The 11,113-nt window shown below is 39.1% G+C and overlaps 1 protein-coding gene across 1 annotated transcript; it reads left to right on the top strand.

Moving 5' to 3' along the window:
* The first annotated feature begins 5,109 nt into the window (after nt 1–5,109).
* On the top strand, nt 5,110–9,718 carry dpt (dermatopontin). Its single transcript, XM_063467452.1, has 4 exons — nt 5,110–5,378; nt 7,795–7,920; nt 8,752–8,859; nt 9,029–9,718. The coding sequence occupies exons 1-4, from the start codon at nt 5,110–5,112 to the stop codon at nt 9,093–9,095; spliced, it is 570 nt and encodes a 189-aa protein (XP_063323522.1). The 3' UTR covers nt 9,096–9,718.
* The last annotated feature ends 1,395 nt before the right edge of the window (nt 9,719–11,113 follow it).

Below are 11,113 nucleotides of genomic sequence, written 5' to 3'. Positions count from 1 at the left end.
AGTGGGACATATGCTCGGAATTGGCCATACTATCCATTTTTAGGAGTTTGTAAATGTAAATTTCACTTCTTGGAAACAAAATTTGTTAGCTATAAATCTATGTGTTGTTGTTTTTTTATGTAGAAGGAAGTGTGGCCAAAGAATAATTAGTTTAAAAGGACATTTATGACCTTGAATGCCGCAGCAGCCCCTGAAACTTCCAATGTGTTACATGGAAACATTTCTCACAAAAGATAAGAAGAATTGCTGAATATTTGTATTTCTTTTACTTGGCCACACAGTGTACACAGTTGGAAGACGACAGGTTGTTCTGCTCCTGTACAAACTGTTTCAAGACATTTCTGAGAGGAACAGCATCTACTTGGCAGCTGCTCGTGTCCAAATACCAGCTTCACTGAGTTTTATTGAGCTGACAGACTTTAGAAACTAGCCTTTTTCCCAGAGTAATTAATAGACAGGACATTGTTCTCCATACAGAGTTTGAATGAAACACTGGGCAGGGAAAACTGGTTTTTCTCAGCCAGTGTGTTTATACAAAGAATAACCTTAATGCTTTAGTGTCTTCCAAAAAGTCCACAGTTTTTTTCCTCTTCCACCATCAGGTCAAAAAGATTTTTTTGCTTCACCTCAAGCAGCAATCCGATACATGAAGTCATTGTGGAAGTACTAAAACCTGCAGGTTATGGTTTTGTTTATCCTTCCTCCCCTGTGTGTGCGTATCTTGTTAGTCTCAGGCTCTGTGTTTGGTGTCTCTTGTCTTGTCCTCTGTGATTAGTTCAGCTGTGTCTTGTTTTTCCCAGCTGTCTCCACCCCCCCCCCACCCCGATTGCCCTCCTGTGTGTATATATAGCGCTGTCTCCTGCTTAGTGTTGGTCAGAGTTTCTCGTTTCCCTCTCAGTGGCTTTGTTGGTGTGACTCCTGCTGGGTCTGACTTTATATGACTTTGTTAGACTCGTATCCACCAGTAAAGGTGTGTTTTCTGTTTACTCTATCTGCATCTGTGTGTCTGAATTTTAAATCTTAACACTTCACATCAATCTACAAGCTCTGTAGATTCGTGACATCGACTGCTTTTACTGACATCTGGATGCCAACCTAGGCCGGCTACACCTCAGCTTATTACAGTCCCTGAGCTGGATCTCTGGATGTTTATGGTTTTGGTGCCTTTTCAAGCTTTCTTTTTTTCTTCAGTGCAATTATCTGGGAAATAATGACTTGCAGTCTACCAGCCTGCTAGCAACCAAAGCAATCATGAGGAGGCTTTTGGTACAGCACCGTCTTTGCAACTAATTTCACCCAGCAACAGCCAGTAACCTCCAGCAACCACTTGCCAAGCATTTAGGGAATGCCGTGTTTTCCCTAGAGGTTGCTGCCTGGTCTCCAGGGCTGTGTGGCTGAGGTCTTAGAGGCAAATATCAGTTATGTGCTCATGCTGACTTTAGTGTTTTGCCAAAGTGCCTTCAAACAGACCCACAGAGGTGTAAACTCTGACGTATGGTGTGAATTGTACATTTAATATCTCTGTGGGTAAATTATGAAGCATTTATACAAACAGACTTTCCTGTGTTCTTTAGCCAAACACAGTAAACAAATGGGGTTCTGCTGCTTCTTGTCTGAATGATGATGGGCTTTGAAGATGAAAAGCAGATGCCTGTTTGCGTTTATTTGTGCACATCTGATTCAAAGATGTTTTTTTTTATTCACATACTGCATCAAAAATCTTTTCAGCATGTTCATGTTACTCATCTTGATGTTAGAAACCAGTTATGTTAAATTATCTTTCATTTGCCAAATCGTTTGCATGCAGGAGATTTTGGAGCTCAGACCTCGGCACACCGACACCGTGAGAAGCCACTTTCAGTCAGAGGCCCGGCCGCCGCCTCTGTGTGATCTTCGGCTTGTAGAGCGTGTATGTCACATTCAGATCAAAGTATCATGAATGAAGCCCTACATTCTCAGAGCAGCAACAGAACTGCTCTAAATAGAGATTTTTAAATAGACAATAGTGTCTATAAATACCCCCCCAGATCTGCTCCATTTTGACTTTTGTGGAACTCCTGCAGTGACTCACTCACATTCCTGATGAGCATGTGCTGTTATTTATTTTTAGATGCTTTGACGATGGCCTCTCACATGGGATCAGTTTCTCAGGCACACAGTGATCGAATGGATTTCTGTCCTCACTGCACTAATAAAAGTTGTATGTTGAACCCCCTAACATTGGTCTACTGTGACTGTAAGCGGCATTTTATTGTGGTAATAATTCTTATAATAATTTTTAATTAATCATAAATTGCTGATTATTTTCTCAATCAAATAATTGATAGTTATAGCCGAGAACCCAAAGGTACAGTTTGACGGTGTTTCTTTTATCCAAATAACTATTCCATGTTTAAGAAGCAGGAAGCTTCAAATGTTTGGGATTGTATCTGAAAAATTGCCTTTAAAGTAAAAAATGTTGCTACTTTCTTTAAAATAATTCTTTCACCAGTTAGAGACTGATGGCTGACTCTAACTGAGCCTGGTTATTCCTGTTAAAAGGGAGTTTTTCCTTCCTACTGTTGCCAAGTGTTTGGTCATAGGGGGTCTTCTGATTGTTGGAGTTTTTTCAGTATCATTGTAGTAGAGTTTCACCTTGCAATATAAAGCGTCTTCAGGTGATCTTTGTTATGATTTGGAGTTGTACTAATGTACTGTTATTGTATTATTGTAATCTGATATATTTAATCAGATTAAGAAGAGTTAAAAACAGACAGGTAGACTTTTTAGTGAATGTCAAAAAGGGGTAATTTTATCCTATTGAAATTAAAATGATGCTTTCGTCAACTGTAATTGGTGTATAAAAGGGAAAGATGGGTTGTTTCAGACAATTGCTGGATATTTGCTTGGCAACATGATGACATCATAAAATCTAATACAGTAAGAACCTTCAAGTTCCAAGATATACCTGATATACTGCAACTCCTGATTGTGTAGAAGTTGTAGAAGAAATAAACACACAGACATTTTGTCTATTACATTTAGATACACAGTTGACGACTTTAATCTGTAGTAAATATATATATATTTTCTAACATTTTAATGTATCTTTAAATGTGAAACCTTAGTTTGATCATAACTTTCACCACACTGTTTGTGTGTGTGTGTGTGTGTGTGTGTGTGTGTGTGTGTGTTTCTTCAAATTTATGACATAATTAAATATGTGTAAAAATTTGTATGACTTACCATTGACTTATTTGCAAGTGATGTCTTATGACTATAATAAAGCATCATATTTTCCAAGCAATTAATATATTTAAAAAACATTGTGGTTAGAAATAAAACATTTAAAGTCATAAGAATAATATAGCAGGGTAAAAAGTACAACCTATGTGTAAAAAGGAGTTGGGACAAACTGGTATTATTTAAATGTAGCTGAAGAGAAAAAAGATGAAAAAAAGATTGTTATTATTATTGTCTGGATGGATCAGTATATGCTAAAAATAGGACCCTATATTTAGCTATATTTCAATATTTTCTTCCAAGAATCCCTCACCTTTTATAATCCAGTACTCAGGTCACTACTCATATTTAATCATATGAACAATATATCTTTAAATTAAATTAATAAATGAAAATAAAATAAATCCAGTCTCCAAACGTGTTTTTGTCTATATTAAATTTACATATACAAAAAAACAAAACAGTGTGTTGGCACCTTAATGAGGTGAAAGATGTGCTCCAGATCCCTTGTGACGTCTTCTTGTCAGATTTTTATTTTTTAAATTAGGACATAAAATAAGCAAGCGTGACCAAAAGCAACACCTGCAGAAATGATTCTCACACCACGCTTCATAAATAATCCAAGCACATCTTCTGACAGCAGTCATGCTTTTACAGGAGTGCTGTTTCACAGGAACAGGAGAAACTGTGGAGATGTTTAATAATGGTTTTTCGCCAAACAGCGAGGAAACTTTGCAATCATCCACTGTACTTTGTGCCATGTGCATGTGCATTTGTGCCTGGTTTTCACAAATTCTAAAGGTGTGTCATGTATGTTACTGTTTGTAATGGATATTGCTCTGCTGAGGTCTAATGCCAGTTTTTTTTATGATATTAAATGCTAACTTGAAGCTGTTCCTCTAACTTCCTTATAACCATGCAAAACAGGTCACAAATGTAGAGCTTAATGTCTTTAAAACGGCTCAGTAGTTTCCCTAAGCAGCTTGGCTCTTGTGTTCTGTTTTTTTAAAATCACACATTGCACGAGCAGGGGTAATCAGTGTTTTCCTTTGGGACTATTTCCTTGGCATGGTAGTGAAAATTCACAGCACAGCATTGAGTATGTGGGAGTGACCCGCACTTAACTGCAGCACCCATGTTTATGGTCACCCACAGCACCTCCTAGGGCCACTGAGGCTCATTTTAATAGTTTCTCATGTTTAATTTCCACACAGTAAATTTAGTATATATGGAAAACTTCATGTGGTGGTTGGAAAAAAAACCATTCTTGGGCTAAAGGCTGTATATAAAAGATGGAAATAGCTACTGTGCTGCCATCCACTGTCCATTTAGAAGTTTTCTGTCTTGTCTTTGTTTGTTTGTTTTGCTTTTATTTTTAAGACCAGATTCTTTTTTGAAAACGCTGAATGGCAAATTGTCTTTTTATTCAATTTATTGCAGTTAAGAAAAATACATCACATCAACAATTTGTATAGTTTTTCATGATTTTCAGTACAATATTTATACAGACCTGCTGCACTGCTCAGTTTTTGCTCAGCTGTTGCCAAACTTTAAAAAAAAAAAAGAATTAAAAATTTGGAAAAAATAAGACATCAAATATTTAAGATGATTTCATCCTCCATATTTAGACGGTTAACATGCGAATGCATTCTCCAGAGGATTACAGCGCTGTCTTTTAAGGTAAACCTTCATCTGCACTAGGACTTTGTGAAGGCTCTGTCTCAGAGTCCACCTTAAAATGACGTGAGGTCTACTTGTGGATTTATCCTGCCAGCAGCAAATTACACATCACTCCTGGATACAAAACATCTGGACAACAAAAGGCTTGGAGGAGTATAAGCTGAGGCAGATGTGAAGAAGTGCAGCAGATGGACTGATCTCCTCATCATGAATCCAGCTCTGGTGCTGTTGGCGTTGCTGGCCTCAGTGGCGGCTCAGTCTCAAGACCATTATGACATGGGCTGGGTCAATGGCTACCGTCAGGGATTCAACTTCCAGTGTCCCCACGGTGAAGTCATCGTGGCCATCAGGAGCTACTTCAGTGAGAATGATGGCTCTGACCGCCTGTGGTCGTTTGAGTGCCAGCCCACACCTGCGGGTCTGGGGGAGCCCAGTGACTGCTGGTGGGACGACATCAACCGTGCTGGGATGGAGTGGTGGGTCCGCTAAGTCTTAATCTGTCTTTTACTTGCTTGGTGCCAATTTTTATTTGCTTTTTAAAACTTTGACAGCTGCGTGCTGAGGCATGCTGGAAGACAGTCATATGTGTTCCAGGTTTATAGTTAGATCAGAAAATGTCATTTATGTTTAAGCAGTCAGCTGTAAGTTGGCTCACAGCAGTAAATCATTTAAACGATGTCAAGTCTGACATATGAAGATGCACAAAACTCAGTCTGCTTAACTGTTGGAGTTTATAATCTTTCTGAAAATGACATTATACTAAATGGCTTTTAAGGGCTTTAGCCAGCTACTTACAGCAATACCAAAATAAGTGATGCACAGTGAATGAGAGCATTAGGTTGTAAATGCACTCAAAGGACAATCCCCAATGGAAACATCAGATTGCAAGCAGGAAAATCTTGTTTTTCCTCAGTGCAGCAGCTGTGGACACGCTTGGATTTGTTCTTTTATGTAATAATTATACAAGTAATGCATCCCGGAGCCAATAAGCATCACTCGGCTGTTAACTTCAGGCAAATCCAAGAGGCACAGCTTTGTTGGTTGTTGCTCCAACTAGCCCATAAATGCCACTGTTTCTAGGTGGATCACTTAAACACAGCAGCAAAATCTCAGGAATAGACATCACAGGCTCAAACTAATAGTTTCTGTTATTAACTAAAGGTGGAGATTAAAGTGCAAAGCAGAGGACCAAATATAATCCCTGTGAGGTGTGAAATCAATCAATCAACACACCACCGAGAGTTTAAAAATGGTCCATATTCCACAGTAAAAAGACCAGTGTATCTGTTCTCCCTGGAATCCCAGTGCAGTTTAACGTCCACACACATCAACAAAAAGAGGTTTAACCGAGTTAGACTAGCTAACTTCTTACTAACTTCTATCTACAGATGATACACTAAGTTCTGACTGAAGGATTTCTAAATAAAACTGAAACATACAGCGCTGAAAGAGCTTTGAATGTAAAGAAGGAGACTAAAAAGCATTTTCTAAAGTTGGACATTTAATGATGTGCCACCTGGTGGCTAGCTACAGAGCTATGGTTAATATAAACACGTTAGCACAGGGAAGATGGAGGACAAGGGTCAAACTGTTCTTAATAAAAGTTTATAATGAGGGTTCCCAATAAGCAGAGGACCAAACTTCAGCCAAGAAAACCTCTGAGACAATTCATCCGCAGCACATGGTTAGTCATTTATATGATGGAGGAGGTTCTCAGAATGGTAACTGCTGAACCTGTGAGGACAGGAAAAAAAAGTATTCAGTTATGAAAGAAACCACAACATAAACACTAGCCCCTGCACTTGCTCTGCTTTATTTACTCAGGCATTTCTTACATTATAAGCAGATGCAACCAGCCAAGCATAATTTTAAAACAGTTATTAAATTACTTTTTAAGCTGAAGTTCTTTGGACCTATAAGGTTGTCATACTCAGAGTTAGTATGTAATAACTTTCAGCTGTTCTCAGACTTTCCACATATTTGTCCTTCTGTTATTTTCATAAAACATTGCTTTTTTGTTCTGTTGTTTCATTCAGAGGAACAGATCCAGGTCCTCCTGGGTCTGTATGAATCACCATCTCACTGCAGAACAGCCATAAGTGTTTTCCGCTGAAATTTCTGGGAACAGGGAATTTTAAAGGGCTTCGTCCAATTGTGTTCTTTAGGGATATCCGTGCATTTTGTAGGCCACAAGTTTCACGTGTTTCTGAACTTTTGCAATATGCCATTCATGAAAAAAGGATTAAAAGGATCACTGCAATGCACAATAGACTCAGACAGTAAGAATCCACTAAAGCAAAGAAGAAAATAAAACGAGTCCTTTCCAACTTGACATAAACATTTCTGACTAACTATCAGTTCCACTGAAAGGTTGATCTAATTAAAGGACTTGGGTCAACCTTTAGAAAACCTGTTTGGGTCTATGATTCAACCCGCTGTTTACACAGAGACGTCAGTCTACAATTCCCCCTCCAAACAGACCGCTTATCTGTTTCAGATGACTCTTTCTGGTTTGGAAAGCAGAACACATTTGTGCTCTTTAGATTTATTTCAAGTTGAGCTTGACTGCACCCATCCCACTGATTGGTCTGCAAACACTGTGAAGGCTCTTTACCGCAGCCTCGCCTGCCCCTCGTTAACATAGCTGTCTGTTTGAATTACACCAGGGAGGACAGTAAACTGCAGGGAAACTTAGCTCCCAACTGAATGGCTGGAGGCCAGGTCCATGTTGCCATGACAAACGTCTTTGCATGCTGCATGTCTTTAGCCCAAACATAAAATAGCTGGTCTTTCCACCAAACTGTCTAAATGTGTCTCATCTAAAACTTTTTAACTGTTGAATATATATTAAGTAAGTGTTGCTCACTTAATGACTTTTATATGTCTTTGCAGGACTTCAACATGCACCCGTAACGGCCTGGTAGCAGGGGTTCAGAGCAAGTACTTTGAGTCCACTCTTGACCGGGAATGGCAGTTTTACTGTTGCTTCTACAAACGCCGCTGTCCCTACTCCTGCATGTAGGTTTTCAGATTGGAATGGATTTCGATTTTTTTGAGTGGGGATGCAGAATTCAAACGGAGAAATTGTGAACAACTTGAGGTTTTGAAGCGTCAAGCAGAAAATTTTAGACGTCATCAACTTTTTGAAACCAGACTTCACAAGTCTGGTTATAAAAGGATGTTTTATCCCCCTTCCTGACTCTAATAACGACCATAATGTGACCACAGAATTTGATCATAAAATTACGACAAAATAAAACTCGTGTTTTAGTGACTGAACCCATAAACTTGTCAGGAAAGTGCTTACTGAGCTCATTGAATAAGGGAGCTGAGTGTTATTTTCTCACAGACTTCTACACAGCTGGATATCTTTTTTAAGCCAGAGGAGTCGCCCTCTGCAGGCCATCAGAAAGAATGCAGGCTTAAGGCTCTTTAACTCACTTTCAGACCCAGTTGCTAGCCATGCCCTACATCATACCCTTCAGTATTACCTCATTTTTTTCCCAGTCAGACCACATTTAAAAAATAAACACACTGTTATAAATACACTTTAAAATATCAAATGACACCATTAACTATTGAGATGCTGGCTAATTTTCACATAGACTTCTAGACAGTCACACATCTTTTCTCCTGCCACCTGCTGGACATTAGACAGAATTCAGGTTTAAGCCACATTGGTTTGACTTACATCTTTTGTACAGTATATAAGATGTTACTTAGTTGGCTTTAACGATGCTGTTAGGTAAACTGTGAGCGTGGTATTAATGTTTTTATCTGTATTGCTACAAAACAGACTGACTCAATCAGCAAAAGGTTAATAAAATTGTGATTTGCGGCTTCCTGCAGGAAGACCGCTGACATTCCTGAATACTACAGAGAAGAGGGAGAGCTAGTTGTCCCAAGTTATGGATACTTCATCCGAGGTGCCCAGACCACCTTCAGTGGAGTGCTAAGGTTTGTCAAGAACATTTTTCCATGTCTAACTGCAGCTGTATGTTTGTATCTCAAAATCAGACCTACGGGATCAGAATTTATTGGCACACTGGACGAGACATGGAGGAAACGATAAAACTTGATTCACGTGTGATCGTTAGACTCACAAGATGTTCTTTCTTTCTTTCAGAGATCGGCAGTGGAAGTACACCCTGTGCAGAATGACAGACTTTGACTGTGAATTTGACAATTTATAGACATGTGAGGAGTTTTTTTTATTGGTGCATAAACATTTTTAATACATATTCACATATACATTTAAAGGTGACCTATTATGCCTTTTTATTTTACTTTGTCTTATATCTCCTGTTCCAGTGGCAGGTGCTCATATTAAACATGGCCAAAGTTACAAGTAATCCCTGTGAGCCAAACACAGATTCAAACATACCTGTATCCATCACTTCAAACAGCCAATCAATCAGTGAAAGAGAGATAGGCGGTTGCTTTTGGTAGTTGTTGCTGTGGCAGCTGCACTGGCAAAATTACCCCGCACAGTTACTGACAGCCGAAAGCTGTTCAAACCTTCTGTATGAGAGGAGCATCCAATCAGAAACAGTTGGTTTAAAGGGAGGCAGCTTTTGTATAACGTTTCTGCTCATCTTCATGGACAGAGATTCTCCCTTTTTTGTTTGATTAGACCTGACGCTTATGTGTTTCTACAGGAAGTGCTGTAAGTTTCAAGACTCTTCATATGGGAGGAATCAGCCCGGCAACCGAGAAAACTGATCTTTAGAAAAAAAACCTCTTCCTTTAATCCAAACCCTGTTTTTCCGCAGCTAATGTTGCAGGTAATTGAAAATCCAAAAGAAGTGTCTGGCATTTTAAATGTTTGACACCACAGCCATTGGGGCTATTCCTGTTAACTTTATTTAAATGAGTTTAAACCAGAAAAAACATGAGAACGAGCTGCACCAGGGCCCCGTATAAGAATAAAATATGAAGTTGGAAATAGGTCCCCTTTAAAACAGCATAATACTGATGTTAATCATAAGGGACACACCTTTCATGTTTTCATCCATATGTATACATATGTATATTTTATTTTATGCCTTTTTAACCACTGTTTCTATTAGTCTGGCATGAAGAATATAAATATATCATATAAACAGTTAAAATGAACATCTCCATGGTGGTTCTGGGGGGGATTTGGGCTTCACTGGGCTCTCTGGACAGCTTCAACCTTTTTTTTTTTTCTTTTGTTTGTTTGGTTACTGGATGAAGTGGAAGTCCATTGGCAGCACGTCACAAACAAAACAAAACAAAGTGAATTTGATACTCTGTTAATGGCTGTGGAAAACACAGCTCATCAGGCTCTCCTCCAAGAACTCCCGAACACGTGACTTTCATGCACATAATCGCATTCACAGAGCTGACTGAGATACTCTCCTGGTAGTAACATCGGATCAGTCATGTTGGGAGTAATGAGAGGCTCTCTCTGAGTCACTGGCGAAACAAGATTTGCATGCAATGAACGAGGTCCCATCTGCTTCCTCTGTCCATCCTTTATTAAAGTGTCTTGTCCAGTTTGGCAATTATAACCTGTACTTAAATCCATGTAACCGTGCTGTGTGAAAACCTGGATTAAAAACCTCATTTATTTAATGTGAAACTCTGTTGTGTTCAGTTTGAATTTTATTTCACCTAAAAAAAAGTGAAATAAAAGGCTGTGACGGTGGCAACAAGAACTTTTATTGAAACATTAAAATAACCGTGTTAGTATCTCACAGAAAGAATAATGCACCTACCCAGCTGTGATGACATCGGCAGCTTCTCTGGGCTTAAATTGGCTTAAGGTAGACTCCAGACTGCTTCATAAGCAAAAACTCAGAGGCAGATTGTTTTGATTATCTGTTCAACAGCTCACAGGGTTTTATAAAGAAAGCTGCGTTCAAGTCACACAACTGAACAAACAGATGGAAGAACCACAAGAATGAAAGTGTGCAGAGAGGTAAGAGACTGTGGAAGGTAAATCTCCTGGTAGCTAGTGATGGGTATCGAAAACCGGTTCTTGTTGAGAACCGGTTCCCACTGTTTTAATTCCTTGGAATTGTTTGCCATTTTTGCAAATGATTCCCTTATCAATTCCAGTCGCCCCGAATGACGTCACCGCGTTGCAGCGCGTCATTTACCTGGCAGGAAACATGGCGGCTCAAACGCTCAAGAGTTTGGTTATACTTTACGAGAACGGATGACAACAGGGCAACTTGAAATACTT

This window comes from Pelmatolapia mariae, linkage group LG23 (assembly GCF_036321145.2).
Source record: "Pelmatolapia mariae isolate MD_Pm_ZW linkage group LG23, Pm_UMD_F_2, whole genome shotgun sequence".
NCBI classification, from domain to species: domain Eukaryota; kingdom Metazoa; phylum Chordata; class Actinopteri; order Cichliformes; family Cichlidae; genus Pelmatolapia; species Pelmatolapia mariae.
Note: the sequence above shows the minus strand (reverse complement) of the source record. Positions and strands in the feature narration are given on the sequence as shown.

Excerpts from the sequence above, each read along its gene's own strand:
- dpt (XM_063467452.1), top strand. The coding sequence starts at position 5,110 with ATGAATCCAGCTCTGGTGCTGTTGGCGTTGCTGGCCTCAGTGGCGGCT. Across the intron at positions 5,379-7,794 it reads AACCGTGCTGGGATGGAGTG|GACTTCAACATGCACCCGTA; the intron begins GTGGGTCCGCTA and ends ATGTCTTTGCAG. Across the intron at positions 8,860-9,028 it reads ACCTTCAGTGGAGTGCTAAG|AGATCGGCAGTGGAAGTACA; the intron begins GTTTGTCAAGAA and ends TCTTTCTTTCAG.